Source organism: Passer montanus, unplaced genomic scaffold (assembly GCF_014805655.1).
Source record: "Passer montanus isolate IOZ18808 unplaced genomic scaffold, ASM1480565v1 scaffold77, whole genome shotgun sequence".
Classification (NCBI taxonomy): Eukaryota; Metazoa; Chordata; class Aves; order Passeriformes; family Passeridae; genus Passer; species Passer montanus.
Genome location: NW_024372923.1, coordinates 248,721 through 264,804, shown reverse-complemented (window position 1 = coordinate 264,804; position 16,084 = coordinate 248,721). Strand labels below are relative to the sequence as shown.

General features: G+C 41.9%; 1 protein-coding gene across 3 annotated transcripts in view; it reads right to left on the bottom strand.

The window, feature by feature from the left end:
• Positions 1-16,084, bottom strand: part of ZRANB1 (zinc finger RANBP2-type containing 1) — a 41,418-nt gene that overhangs the window by 2,417 nt on the left and 22,917 nt on the right. For all 3 annotated transcript variants that reach the window (XM_039731401.1, XM_039731402.1, XM_039731403.1), the window contains exons 4-10: positions 14,527-14,714; positions 12,852-13,005; positions 10,416-10,487; positions 9,425-9,623; positions 5,240-5,360; positions 4,294-4,423; positions 394-623 (exon numbers count right to left, since the gene is read on the bottom strand). In XM_039731401.1, the coding sequence (XP_039587335.1) occupies positions 394-623; positions 4,294-4,423; positions 5,240-5,360; positions 9,425-9,623; positions 10,416-10,487; positions 12,852-13,005; positions 14,527-14,714 (1,094 nt within the window). The remainder of the gene's footprint in view (positions 1-393; positions 624-4,293; positions 4,424-5,239; positions 5,361-9,424; positions 9,624-10,415; positions 10,488-12,851; positions 13,006-14,526; positions 14,715-16,084) is intronic.

The window sequence follows — 16,084 nt, the reverse complement described above, 5'->3', positions numbered from 1 at the left end:
TGTGTGTGCTTTTCTAGGTATTCTGACACTCAGTGTTCTCAGGCACAGGGTGGGATTGTTGGGGGGTCCTGTGCAGGGCCAGGAGTTGGACTGAATGATCCTTGTGGGTCCCTTCCAGCTCAGGACATTCTGTGATTCTATGATTCTGTTTCTGGGATTTACATGGGCAAGGAAGTTACATCCTATTTACAGAGCTGTAAATAGAAATCAGGTTTGTGGGAAAATACCTTTCAGCATCACCTGGAATGATGGGGAAGGGAGCAGCATTAATTAACCAGAACAGCACACTCCCTGTAGTTCTTTGGACACCAAAAACTCAGGGGGCTACAGAGATTGCTGAGCTTCAGCAAGCAGCTGTGACAAAGCCACCAGCACACACCAGATGTTTCTTACCTCTTGAGCAGAAAGGAAGTGAATGTGCAATAATTTCCTCTCGCTGTCCACCAAGGGTAGAAAAGTAACAGTAACATCATCGTCAGTGTTCAGATTAGCACCAGCGCCTCGATTGCCATAGCCGTCATTCTCCATGGCAACCAGGGCGGAGAAATGGCCCCTCGTGTAGCCCAGAGCTATGGGACTTTTCCAACAAAAACTCTGTTCCCATAACAAAGGCAAATACACACCTGTGGGGAAGGGAAGCACAGGGAAAGGCTCAGACCTGCTGCTCAGCAAGGAAGGATTTTGATACAAACCTTGTGGTTTGGGCCAAAGAGAAGCACATCACATTTAAAACATACATAGTTTGGTCTGCACTGGCACAGGCCACACTTTTCAGTAGAGCTAATTGTTGTTAATTAACACAAGTCAAATATCTTTGCAATACAAGTTTTAACACAAAATACTACAATCACAACCAATACATTACCACAGCACTAAAATGTATGGTCTATAGTGCAGCGATGAACAAAAAACAAGGTTTAAAAAGCTGCCTTTTATGTTTGATAATTCTTCTTAAAACTGAAGAAAAAAAAGATTCTGCATGACAGAAATAAAGGTTACAGTCAGATGTCTATTTTTACCAGAGCAAAAATTCCACCATCTGCTCACAAAACTTACCATTAAAAGAACTCACTGCACAAAATGTTACTCAGCACTGATGTAACCCATCCCAGAGAATGGGACTGCTCATATACAGTACTCACAGATTAAATTAACACACATCAATTATTCATATCAATTAAAAAAAAAAGTGCCAAAAAGCTGATACTACTTTACTCAGCTACAACCAACACCTGATGTCACAGATTCTGAGAAGAACTGCACTTTTTCTCATCACCATTTTTAGCAATAAAGACAGCAATTTGCTCGAGGTCTCAAAATAAAACTGGAACTCCTTTCTTTCAGGAACATAAATAATTCTTGGTGTGTACTGCTGCAAGACAACTTAAGCAAAAGCACAGCTCACCTTGTGACAAGTTAAAAATAGCCCCACATAAACTCGAGTGCACATGTAGCATAGCAACCCCTCCTAGTACAGCTGCTGCTGCAAACACAGCTCCTCGACAGCCCAGAGAGGGAAGGGCAACGCTAAAATGGGAATCTGAGGCAGGGGTGGCTTTGGAGGTTCTGCTTAAGTGTTGAGCTCATCTTTTTGTACTGCAGTAAAAATTAGTGGGGTTAGCAGTAAATAATTGTGCCTTTTTTCTTCCCCCCTTGTTTCTGAATTAGCAATCAAGAGCTACCTAAAAGTCTTTCCATTTGTTTAAAATTAAGAGTTGCAGAAGTTTTTACAACACCTCGATTTAAAGACAGATCCTTTCAATACCTGCTTAGCCCTCCCCTCCTCTGTCCCCATTATTAAGTCTCACTCTAAAGCAATGTTAAACACCAAAGGTGAAGAACACAGGATAGTCATTCACCAGAAAGTTTCAAACCTTTGCATTAAGGGAAAGAACCAAACATCCAATCAAAGTCTGAATTTACACTGAAGATGACATCCAGTCAAATGGAAGGAAGACAGTCCCTCAATTCCTGGGAGCACAGCTTTGTGACCTTTCAGTACTGAAACTCATCTGCCTCCATCTCTACACTGAAATTCAGCAAGTGTTTGGAAATCTTCTTTCACCATTGTTTTATCCTGGTGAAAATTCCACACTCATCATTTCCCCAAGACAGAAGGCTGTGCTGCATTTCCCATTCCTCCTCAACACTGTGATGAGCTCCACAAGAAAAGAATTTCAAGCACTGCCAGGGAGAATATCTAGTGCTCTCAAGAGTTATAAAAGTCACTCTGATATAAAGCCAGAAGGTCGTGCAACAACAGTTGACATGACCACAAGCCACAGAAAATAAAGAGTACGGGCTAACACCTATCCTGAAGCCACCCACAGAGGATTTCGTTTCTCCAGCTTGACCTGTTGATCACTTCAGTCAGTCATCTTGTTTCCTGTTCAATTTTAAAAGCTATATATTTGTGCCACTAAATACACATGGCCAGACCAGGAGGGTCAGCCAGGGTCCTAGTTAGGGCTTGAGCAAGCAGATCTTCCACCACTGAAGCTTTAGTACTTAAAGAATTAACAGTCAGCTGGAATCTGGGGAAGAGGAGGCTGGCAATTATGGGATTCACAGCAGCTACAGCAAGGATACCAAGCTGGAGCAAGGAATCCCTGGGGAAAAAAATTCCTGTCAGGGGTGGCTAAGAGGGTGCTACAAACTGAACCATGATGTTGAACAAGCATTAAAAAAATTCATTTCCCCATTTTTACTATAGAGTGGTTTGGGTTGGAAGGGAGCTTAAAGCCCATCCTGCCCAATCTTCCACCTTCCCAGGTTCCAACCTGGCCCTGGACACTTTCAGGGACTTTTCTGGTGGATGTGATGTTAAAGAGAGGCAGGGACACCCCAGCACTCCCCAAAGCTCCCATGCCCACACACAGGCCCAGAGCAGGAGACTCCTCCTGGCAGCCCACCCCACTCCCAGTGCATCAGCTGGGTTTCAGCTGTGCCACTGGCATTTGATGAGCACACATTAACCACAAAAATGTGGCTGGCCAGGGAGAGGAGCAATTCCAGCTACTGGGACACAGGACTCCAAGTTCACCTGTTCCCAGGGCTGTGTCCATGGACGGATGGATTTGGCTTGTGGCAAATCTCAAGATGTAACTATTTGACTGCCTGAATTCCTGGAAACCTGTGTGCAGTAAAAGGGTGTTCCAGGCACCCAGTTTCCTTCTGGTTCACAGAGAAAGAAAACTTCAGCACATTTAGGCCATGTAACACTTGTCTGCCTTGATGCCCAATCTAGGAAATAAAACCATTTGCAAACCACTAAACCTTGGAGTTAAAAACAACACAAAGCTGGAGTGTCAGATTTAAGTGACACAAGTAAGTGTCCCTTCCCAGCTGCCTTTCATCATCAAAAGAAAAGTTAACATCTAACTACAATGACTACTAAACTTTTAGACTCTTCAAAAAAGTAATTCATTTCCCTACATGAAGTTTTGTTACTGCCACAAACTTAGAAGCCAAGACTCTAAATAGTTAAAAATTAACATTAACTGCACAGCTTAGGGTTTTCTGTAGATCATGGCCTTGCCTCCTTCCAAAGGCACCATATTTTTTTTCTTTCAAATCACAAAGATGTTTTGGGAAGCCCTCAGCTAAGCTATAAATAAAGAGTGGGTTATCATCAAGCAGATGTACTTGAGGCCAGGAATATGAACTGTGGGCAAAACAAATGTCCCAACCCCCTGGAACACACACAGCTCCTTCCCCGTGCTTCTGTTTACAGCTCAGTTTGTGCAGATGCTCCCAATCCCCTCTCATGTTTGATTATTTGAATAATGAAGTATTAGCATGTCACAGAGGGGGAAGTTGCCCAAACACAGATTTGGCTTGCAAAGCAGAAAATGCATCTTTAGAAATCCACAGATGTTAAGTCTAAGCAAAACTGGACTGAGTCATCTTCACATTTATCTTAAGGACAGTCAGGCTGTCCTGAAGACCAGGAGGAAAAAAAAAGTCATAAAGAACCTGATCAAGCCATGCAAAATTATAGTACTGATGAGAAGTAAGTCAGTATTCACACTTGCTGTAAAGTGTGAATCACTGAAACACAGATAAATTTTTTAAATTCCCATTTAAAGTATCATGGAATTCACTCTTACAGACACCATGCCCACTATAAAATGAAAAACTTCAAGTTTGGAGAGGATTATTTTGTTCTTTTTAATAGCAAATGAAAATTTATCTACAATAGCATTCCATCCTTTTCAAGACAGTCACTTCATGTCACTAGTGATTTACAGCCCAACCCTGTTGAAAAGTGAATTTAGAAAATGAAAGGCTTACCTTGGAAGCGGGTATATCCTAATGTTTCTCCCCGAAAACTCTTGTAATATTTTACTCCATAAACTATAATTGGTCTTCTAAGAATATGTGCAAGTACAAAAATGTGTGTCTGCTCCAAACTCGCTCCAGGCTGAACCAAACACAAAGAAAGACATCACTTGAAACAGAACTTACCATCCTCTACTCTGAAATTTGAAAAACAGTCTTCAAATGCTTTTAAGAGTGATAAAGCTCTGACAGGAAAAACAAAAGACTGGAAAATTATTGGAAATAAGGAAAAACATTTCAGCTTGTCAGCTGTCAGTAATAATTCTGTCCTATTGCCCAGGTTCAGTGTAATGGATTTCATTCCCCACTTAGAAGTGAAACTCTACATAATGTTAGGTCTAAAAATAATTCCTTCATCTGAGGGCACTTTAAGGCAAATACCTTTTGATGATAGGAAAAGGGCACATACAAAACAAATCTCAAAAAAATAGTACCAAAATCATGTTTAAAAGAGGAGCTAAAAATACTCCCATAGCTGGAAGCTTATAGGAATGTAAATCTCATTTTGGAGGGGAGTTATAAAATCTCAGCTTGCAGGAGTTTGAGCAGTGTAAGCTGACAGATTTGGAGGTGTGTTTGGGAGCTAAAAGTGCTGCAGGAGCTGGATATTAAACATATGATTGTCTATGAGTTTGTTCTACAGACTTCACTCTAATACCACAATTCCTTTTTGTGCTGCACTGCTTAATAGAAGCTCAAAAATTATAATTTCAAATGAACCTTTCCATATCAGCAGAAGAGCTTATGCAGTAAGATTTTAAGATCATTGGCTTAACAGGAATGCTCTTCCTTCACAGAGAAATATTCTTATTCCCAAAAAAACTCTCTAGTTCCAAAACTTCTTTACAGATATTAAAATATCTTTTCCAAAAGGGCTCTGACAAAGGAGTTTTCTTACCTGGCTTGCAAGAGAGAGAATGAATGCCCAATCTTCCTGCCACTGTTCCTCTCGCAAGGAGAAATGTAAACCGAAGCTTTGGGAATACCACGATTCCCACTCTTTCCAGCGTGTGTAGAACCTAAAATGTGAGAGAGAGAGGGAAAAAGTGGTGAAGGCAAAAATATTTACTCAACCACCAAAATCCTGACAGCAGTATTTAACCCTTGTAGTCCTTCATCCCAAGAAGGGGGAAGAATGAAAGCAAGTAGCAGGAAAACTGGATTTTGTTTTGTTTTTTATCTTCAGGAGACTCCATCTGTCAATCTTCATTTAAGAACCACTTTAAAAAAAATAGCAATGCCTACAGCAAACATGATCCAAGTTCCTACCAGGCTCCTGCCTAGTTTGATACTTCTTGCAATAGAGTTTGGGGTTTTTTTAAGTCTTATTTAGGCTTATTTAAGTGTTGATATACAAGTAAGACATTCCATTTCATACAGGAGGAGTTGCTCATTCTTCTCACACAAAAAAATAGGTATTTTCTATTTTTAAGCACATCATGAGTCAATTAACTTCAAAGTGCTTGCATACCAATTTCCAACAGCCCGTGGTTAGGAGGCAGAATCTGTTTTATACCAGATTTTAGAGCAAGGGGGTGGTAAACCCACATTATATGGAGTTGTAAAGCAACGTGGATAAGAATCAAATATGGGATTTAGTTTAGTCATGATATTGTATTTAACCATTTACCAAGAAAAATCACACATTAAAAGGAAGGTGTTTGCTTTTCAAAGTTTTTAACTCTGTCCAATCACCACACTATGGAAAAGCCACAACTTCATATTAGGAACCAGGATTTAGGGAACAGTGCTGAGCCAACCTTTAAACAATGGTCTTCACTGGCAAGACAAAGAAACCATTCTGAAGTTTCAGCTTATTAAAAATGTCACTGAAATGAACTCATTTAATTAAAACCTGAGAATACCAGCAGGCAGTGAGTGTGTGTGGATAAGATCTTTCCTATGCTTTCACTGAAGGTGGAATCACCCTAAAATCTTGATGTGTAGGAGCCAGGCTGGGTTTCCCCAGTCCAGGAAAACCTTTGCATGGTTGAAATTCCTATTATTAAGATATTTGGATAGGTCTGGGCTAATTGACAGTAATATCTACAGGGGATCTTCTGTATCTATATTCCACTTTTTATCCAAACACACCAACACTTCCACCTTTGAACCTGATAAATATTTTGCCTGTTTTCTCTCATAAATTCCTAACAGTACTTTGTGTTAAATTAATTAATTCCCACGTCTCCTGGAAGAAATTTAATCAGATTTTAGGGGAAAGAGAAGAAAAAACAAAGCAAAACAACAACAAGAACTCCCACACCACCAGAATGAGAGAGAAAGCTCAAAACATTCAAAGGAAAAAAGAAAAAAAGGAAAACACCAAACTACTCCCTAAAAGCTGGATTGTGAAAGTGTTCTAAAGAAGTTTTTTCCCTGTGTTAGTCAGCCATAGACAAGATTTTGATCTCATTTAAAGCAAACTTTTCAGGGTAACACAAGAGAACTGAGTGCATCCATTAAAAAATAAAATTCTGGAAGTCAACTTAGGGCATGTGCCTATTCTCTAGCAAAAGCTAATGGTGGAATACAAAAAGGGGCACTTCAAAACACACTTTTGTGTAAACTAAAAAAGTGGAGTTATTGAAAGGTGAGTGGAAAAGACTCCACAGGCCAGAGCCTCTGGGAACTTCACTATGGAGCTTTTTCTGAGTACCAGACACAAGACTGTCTCTGGTAAATAGATTTTTCTTTGTTCAGCATCTAAACAAACATAAAACCAGGTCAAATGAGGTACATGAGTGTTTTCTGTCTGACTACAAAAATACCCATTTTTAAGTGTCTTTGTGGAGGCTTTGAAGAATAATTCCACTAGATAAAAGTTTAAGCAGGGATTGCATTTAAGAGCCTGTTCCAGTGACGACATCACTTCCTATCAGCCACATGTCCTAGCCCACAAAATTAAATGTATCTTCTCAAATGGCATCTATACAGCACCTCCAGGATGCACAGAATGATCAATTTACAACAAAATCTGGCTAAAAGACTTATTCTAAAGACTTGTTCCTAAAAAGAACATTACTTGTTCCTTGAATACCTGTCCTTTCTAGTCTGAAGACTTGTTCCCTTGAAGGAACACAACAAGCAGGTAAAAATTATGCTTCTAATAAGGATAAAGATTAAAGAAATGCCGAGTAAAATAAAAATTCTGTCTAGATCTAAACTAGAAACCCTGACAAGACTGAATAGCCTCTAAGTGGCTGTATCTTATGTTAAGACACAGCAGTAAGTCAACCACAATTAACACCAACATTTTGGGAGATTTGGTCCAAAGCTCAGTCCTTTGCAGCATGTTTTTGGATACCATGTTTAGTTTTGTTACCATAAAGAACAAAACCTGATCTATCCTAAATTTCTGTTCTGGCCTCATGGGGGCTGCCAGGGACATTCCTGCATGGCTGAGATGCACACTCCATGCTGAACAGCTCCAAAGCAGTGACAGATCCTCTCAGACACTGGTTCTTGGGAGAACTGCTTCTGAAGCACAACTTTCTGGAATCCAGCTCTGGATGCCGATTTGGGGAGTTCTCCCCCAACAGCACAAAATTTACTTACAGGTATCCCTAAATTAACCTTTGTTGTTGACCTTCTGTACAGCAAGAGGACAGGGACAGGCTCTTTCTGCAGTATGTGCTGACAGGGTTTCTCCTGTCCTTGACTACAAGAACATCAAAGAAATGATAATCTGTGCCTGGGATTATCAGTCTTTATCAGCTCATCCCTTAGTCCAGGACACCCTGGAGAGCTGCTGGACACCACTGGGGGAACAACTAAGATTGTCTGTCCCTCTAGCAGAAGGAAACCACAGTGTCCTACTAAAGCAGGTCAGTGCAAAGCAAGAGAAGTTGTTTTACAGAACGACAAATCAATTTTATGGCCAAATGACAGAACCAGTTAAATGTCAACACTCTCTGCTTTACTGCCATTTTAGCAGAGAGAACAGGGATAAAAAGAGCAATCCTGAGTAAAGCTGTAACTAAGCAGATGGAATGAAAATACTGAAAAGTTTATGAAGAATAAAAGGCTATCTTCTAGTAACAATCATCTGCACAGCTCTCACCAAGCAGCAAGGCATGGCATGTGCATGATTTACATTGCAAGGACACAAATTCCAGCTGCAGTAACTGTGGTTAGTACATGCCTGACAAGTATAAAGCATTTTAGTGCTTGAAATGCCATTTGCTGAGCATCACACACCATCCCTGAGTTCACAGTGTCCAAGTTTCCAGTGCTCCTATTTAAAACATGAGATGAAGATCCCAGCTGGGACCACAGGGACTGGACAGCTTTGAGGAGCACAATCCACAGGAGTCTTAGGCTGCAGGGCAAGATGGGGCTGGGGTGGGGTATTCTACTGACATCTGTTAGAGGTGGGGCACTTATCTGCTGGTCAGATTGAGCCACCTGCCAAAACCAAGTGGGGCAGTTTTCTTTATCTCTTCCACAGTAGGTATCTTCTTGTTAATGGGCCAGGGAGTGTCCCTGCAGGGCTGATCAAATTCCATCATCCCATGGGGAGATGCTCCGCCCAGGGCAGGAGCCAAGCATTCCTACCTGGATACAATCTGAGCCTGGAACAGCACAGCAGCCTTTGCCCACTGCATTCCCAGAGGAGCAGCTTTCTCCTGCCCTGCATTCCCAGAGGGAGAGCAGGCCCATCTCCAGCAGCCCTGGAGCTGCAGAGGAAAACTCCAGCCTTGTGCAGGATCCCTGCTCCAGCAGAAGCACAGCTGGCACTGCAGGAGGGCTGAGCCACCATGGGATGGGACTGTGCCACCACCCTGACCCACAGGGGGTCACAGGGCATGATCTGACTCTGTCAGTGGGTTGGGTTTTTTTGTACTATGACATTTGTATTTTTAACTTACCTACTAAAGAACTGTTATTCCTGCTCCCATATCTTTGCCCGAGAGCCCCTTAATTTCAAAACTACAACAATTTGGAGGGAGGGGGTTTGCATTTTCCATTTCAGGGGAGGCTCCTCCCTTCCTCAGCTTTTCAAACCAAGACAACAGGGAACTGGGGAGGGCTGGCTGTGGGGTGTGCTGCTCCAGCACACGCAGGAGCTGCCCTGACTCACCAGTGGGAGCAGTCGTGTAAACTGTCGTGCAGGGCCTTGCGCAGCACGGAGTCCTTGTCGTAGATGCCCCAGGTGGCCTGGAGCACGGAGTCGAGCAGGCAGTCCCCGGCAGTGCGGTTCCAAAGTGCGTACAGCCTGCTGTCCAGGCGCGTCCCCAGCTCCAGGGACCAGTTAATGATGGGAGACTCCTCTTCCAGCTCTGCAACGGCACAGCCAGCTCTTGAACAAGCTCTTATTTATCTCGGGGAATTCAGCACAATAATGGCATAGTCTCAATGATCTACCCCTTTGCATGAATAAAACTCTGCTCTCCTTCGTACTACAATGCCCAGCCTCTGTTCTAGGGCAGCCTGCACAAGGCATCTCAATAGCAGATCAACTACCTGGCTGAGAAAATTTCTTCTACTGTCAATAAAATAAACCAAACCATAGCTCCCACCTCACTTGTTTGAGAATTGTTACTGAAATGAAGACTTTTTTCAGTTTTCCTTAAAAAGCTTGTGACTCAAAACTGACTTTTAAAGATTTTTTTAAAGCTCTACAAACATGATTTCTACAGACTCCATTTTCCCTCTCCTCATAAATAGATGGGAAATGTTAAAATTAAAATAATTTTACATGGGCATGCAGTGACAGGACAAGGGGGATGGCATCCCACTACCACAGAGCAGGGTTACATGGGATGTTGGGAAGAAATTGCTCCCTGTGAGAGTGGTGAGCCCTGGCACAGGCTGCCCAGAGAAGCTGTGGCTGCCCCATTCTGGAATTTGCTGGTTTGGAGCAACCTGGTCTAGAACATCTTCAAGGTCCCTTCCAGCTGTGACTTAATGAATTCCAGGGTGAAGATCAAGTTGAAAGCATCCAATCTCTATTTAAAACATGTTCATGGACAGACCCACGTATATACAGACATATGTAGTTTATTTTTAGTAAGAGACACATTCCCTAATGAAAAGCCAGGAGTGATCCCAGCTGTTTTCAGTGCATTTACCTTTCTGAACATCTCTGTCAAGTACTTCATCAAATAATTTTTCCTGGACTGTGGGTGGTAAATCTTCAATATCTGAAAAAATAGAAAGCAAATGCAAGAGTTACTAAATGTTACTGTAAAAGAGACATCACCAGATGCTGCTCAGGAGAATTCCCAGAACAGCCTTTGCCCTATCAGCCCTAACACCTCCTCTGGAAAGCTGCTGTCATGTGTGACCCAAGGCTTTGCAGAGCTGCTGAGGCAGGTTTGCATCTCAGCCTCACTGTCACACCTCTGATGCAGAAAGGATCATCACAGCATGCACAGGGTAAGACTGGATTTCTCTGAAGGAGAAAGTGGAGAACCACTTTGAGGTGAGAAATTTTAAAAAGAGTATTTTTACTTTCAACCTTCTTGTATTTTAGCACAACTTTAATCCTAAGCAATGCTTTTCCACCTGTCTGGAATGGCTTCCCCTCTGCAGTCTATCCCAATGGACAGGTACAGTTTCCCAAGGGATGTGTTCTTCTCCAGAACATGCCCTTCCTTTGTGATCTCATTCAGGCTTCAACGAAATAGTTCTGAGAACCCCAATGGTTTGCATCAAGTTAAAAAAACAAGAAATGGGAAAACTATTGAGCTATGCCATGGAAAATGCCAGTACTGACAACTGCTCCAAGAGCATCACAGACAGAATTTGCAACTACCTTGTAAAAAAAGGTGAAAAAAAAAAGGTGGAAACTGTATAATGGGCAGAACTCTTTTGTGACTGCTTTATCATTTAAAACAACAAACACTTGCCACACATTCTAAAACTCAGCATGTGCCACACAGTAAATATTTGCTCCTGGCCTGCATTCCAACAGAGGATAAGCAGTAAAGGGCTGCCAGGCAGAGCAGCAACCAGAGAAACTTTGCTGCTTTCAGCACAATCATGAAACTTAAACATGTGAAAGTTAAGGCATTTAATAAAATAGGAACAGAAACATCCAGCACCCCTTCAGGCACTTTAGGGGATAAGGACTGGGGCCTAAGTGGTTTTTCAAGGACACAAAGATCTCTCTTAATTGCAGTGTGGTAGCTGCCAGTCCTGCTCAGATGTCCAATACCCCAGGGCTTTAAATCCACATTTAGGCACATGAGTTGCTACTGAAGCACATTAATGCCTGGTGCAGCAGGGTGATGTGGGGTGGTCTTTTTTTTTTTTTTTTGTATGATTGATTGGGGCTTTTTAAGCTAAAACTGCATGCAGTGACCAGCAATCAGTGTAAAAGCTTTGCTCTCTAACATCCAAGCACTGGCTTTTCAGGAGGATCCAATCTGTTTATTTGAAAGGTCAAGTGAAAACTGGTTCCTAAACTGCACTGCTCAGGTAATATCTGAGCAGGATTGTATGATTTATACTTCTATCCTTGGAAAAGCTCTCCAGAGCCAAACTTCAAAATATGTGCAGTTGGCAAAGTGTGAGGAAAGTGGAAAGTCTTGATGCACAAAAGCTTTTGAACAGTTTCATTTTTTCATTACTAAATGGCCATTACATGAGTCAAAAAGCTACACAGTGCTTTAAGATGTCTCTCTTGAAAATACTAAACAAATTCTTGAGCTCTGGAGAGAACATTTCTCACATGTTTTTAAATCCTTGTTGCCCCTTTCCCCTCTCTCCCCTAAAAAGCAATGAAACTTTACTCTCCCAGACACCCCCTACACCCACCCCACATGCCTGTCACACACAACCCAGAGTACAACTGGATACAGCACCTCAGTCAGGTGCACAAGTGGTCAATATTATCCAGAATTTTGTAGAGGAGATGAGGTAACACTCAACCAAAGGGGTTCCAAATAGAATTCTTGCAATGTTTTTTATTATAAAAAAGACAAACAGATCTGCTGATTGGCACAGTTTGCAGTTGCATGTTTTCTGACTAGTGGCAGCACTTCTATTAAAGGAAACAGCTTTTGAAGATTAAAAGTCTTCTAATAGCTCCTTGTTAATAGGTAAACATTCTTTTGATCTCAGAGCACCTCAAAAGTATTCAAAAAGTGCTATTGCTACAACTAGGGAAAAAGAACAGCTCTGGGCCTCAACAGCAAGGACTGAAAGCTAAAATAGCCATGTGTAAAGTCACATCATGGACCAGAAATGTCTGGGCTCCAATATTCACTTTAAACACAGCCTTTCCTCAGAACACACCACTTTTCTTCCACTTCTTCATGTCTAAGTAGGACAACAGATGCTCAGTTCACAGGAACAATGTATGGACTGAAGTGTGCAAATACTGAGTAATCAAATTCAACTACTAAATCTGACCTAATAAAATAGGTCTTAATAAATAAAACTCTTATTAAATTAATGAATAAAACCTACACTCACATCACCACCAGAAAGTCAAATACATAATTTTCAACTAGTGGCCAAGCAATGAAATCTTCCAGCAGGAAGAAGGGTTTTGTAGCTACCTGCAGGCAGCGTAAAGGTCACAAGGTCAGTCAGAAAGTAGCAAGCAAAGTCTCCCTTGCGCTGATGAAGAGATGCAGCAATTTCCCGGCGGATTTGCTCCGTGACCTCTGGACACACCATGGCAGGAATGCACTTGGCTGCATGTTGGGACACCTGTAAAACAACACAGTTACTGCACTCAGGATTATCCCTTGCAGTATAAAGATTTGGGAGGGATGACCACCAGCAGAGAGTATTTGGTTAGCAAGGAATGCAAGAGAGCTGTAAACACTGGCACCCTGAGAGAGCTGAAGTGTAGTGACTCTTAAGGAAATGTCTCACTTGTCATGGAGCTGATAACATAGATCTGGTTAAAAACATCTTTAAATTGAAGAAGTGAATTAACAGGTGACCACTCCCAGATGAAAAAGAGGAAAAAATAGATAAGAGCTCATAGTAACAGCAATCTCAGATCTCATGCATGAGTCAAGTCTAGATTTATCAAAACTTTATTTCCACTGCACAGGACAGTTTCCTACAATCCTCACAAAAACTGTGAAGCTAAGATAGTTAAACTTCTCCAGTTCTAGTCATCGCTGACAGAAGAAACCCATTCAGTGATGAAGGACAAATGGCACAGGAATGACACCAGATGCATATAAAAAAAACACCTTTAAGACCCACATTTTCACTCATTCATATCCTAGAAAAGGAAATTATCACTGGGGCTGAAACACAACTAAGCATTTCTATAAATGACAAGATGAGTCAGTATTCCTAGGCACTGGAACAAAAGCAAACACAAAAATCCCTAAGACAGTATTTCAGTAAATTAACTTGTTTTAAAACATGTAACTCCATCCACACAGAGTTATGTAAGCAGCACAAATCTACTGATATTAGTCGTGTATAAATATATACTCAAGGCTTTAGCTACATTTGTCTTGCTTCATCTACTCTTTTTAATTATTCAACACTGAGCATTCCATCATCTTTATGTGCTTTGTAGGCAAACAGCAGCTTTCAAAATTGCACTAAGCATCAGGGAAGGAGGCAGAATAAAAATCTGGCCCTGATCAGGTGAGGAACCAAAAGTCACTTGAAGAAAACAGACAAAAAAGGTAACAATTATTTACAGGGCAAAGATGGGGAACAGCAGAGATCACCAGAAGTGAGGTGACACAATGGAACGTGAAAGAGCAAAACAGAGGAACCAGTCAGTCTGTAAACTGGGCAAGGAATAGAAAAAAAATGCAGGAATTTTGCAAAGCAAGAAATTTGCCTCTCTCTGAAGAGAAGCTCCCACAAAAGCCAGGAAAGCCAGCCCAGGTAGACTTACTGATTAACAAACTCAGAATAAACTGTGCTGTCATTGATGTCAGTGCTTTCCTTTGAGAGCATTTCCTCTCCCTCACCCAGAGCACAGGAAGCCTCACAATAGCTCACTTCCACTGCCAGTAAAGTCACAACGTGTGCCAAGACAGTTCATTAATGAGAAAACTGAACATCCTCAGGACCATCACAAGGGAGTCTCTTAAAGCAAACTCACTCCTTGAGGAGAAATCCAAGGCACAGGGCAGCGATTCACGTAAATTCCGGCAGCAGCACAAACCAGAGCTGCGTGCTGCTGGCTGCACACAGGGGTGCAGTCACCTGCAGTGCTGCTCCATGCCTGCAAGGGCCAGGGGAGCTCACCTCAGTGAGGAGGATGGCCAGCATGTCCTGCCTCTGGAAGCGGATGGCCAGGTGCACCAGGGTGTAGCCCACGTCGAAGGCGGACGGGCGGTTCAGCAGCCGCACCTCGTCCGCCGTCAGCTGCCGGGCAATGTCCCCTCCGGACGACTTGTAGGCTTCCACAGCAGCTAAATCACCTTCCACAACTCCTGAGGGCAGACAAAACAACACAGAGCTCATTTCAGACAGCCAGGGAGCCATTCTGGAACAAGCCAGCTCATTTCACAGCTCACCTGTAGCTGTTCTGTTACAGACGATGATCAGCTGCATAGCAAGAAACTTGCCAATTTTTTATTATTTTAGGCAGAAGGGTACAACATGTTTACACTTACCTCATCTCTCAGACCATTTCTATTACCCACACTATCTGGAAAATGTAAGAGATCAAAAGCCAACTCAGAAGTGGACCCATGATGAAACACCAGCAGTAACATACACACGAGCATTTCATTTGACCAGAGAGAAAGTAATTTCTTCACAGTAAAGAGGTTAGTTTGATTATTTTGTCACCAATTACCAGATCATATAAATAGGATCTATTGAAAGGTTTTGGGACTAAAAGTTTTATTTTTTCCAAACAGTACAAATGGTACAAAGCATAATTTTTTCTCTTCAGCTCACCATCTCTGCTACTAATGGAGCCTGAGAGTTTCACTCAGGATAGTCTATTAAAACTGAATTAAAGAGAAATTAAACACACTGTGTGTACCTCCTACAGCAAGATGAGAAGAAAAGTGAATGACCCCAATATCTTCTGCAGTCCCTGGCAATCTTTGATTTATGAACCAAGCTTCCTATCAAGACAATCATGCTGAATGCATTCCTTAGCTGCAATTATCAGAATACACCATCAGTAAGATGTGGAGCTGCTAACAGGATCTGTTCCAATATAAGACTTCCTAAATTTAGAAATTCCTTCAAATATATTCTATTTTAGGTACATGGTCCACGAGAGAACAGTGCAGTGCTGAACTGAGGAAACAGAAGAGTGTCCCTAAAGCCATCTTTACTGGAGCAGTAAATAGAATCTCACTCCTGAGAAGCAGCCCTTGCTGCAGCAGCTCAAGCAGAGAAGAGCACAGATGACAAATGAGAAAACTCTGTCCCTATTTTCTGAGCTAAAGCTCCTACCCAGCTCCTGAGAGTCAGCAGCTGAGTGGAGGCTGGAGACTGAGACCCAACTCCATCCTTCACTTCATTTGCTCACCAAGACACAAAAGCAGATGAACAGGAAAGGTCCTCAAACCCAATCAGGACAAGCATTCCCACTCAGGACTTGAAATTAAATAAAAAAAGGAAAAAACCACAACACTTCCCACCCCCTCATCCCAAAGGAGTAGAAATCCCCTACCAAAATTAAAAAACTCCAACAAATTGAAATGGCTGCTAGCAGAGAAGCACACTAACCACTGGCCTCCTGGTTAATCCAGGATTTAAAAAAGCATTCTTAGCTCAACCAAAAAGTATCATTTTGAATGCTGAGATTATAAAGCTTTCAGAAGAAACACGGGGAAAATGG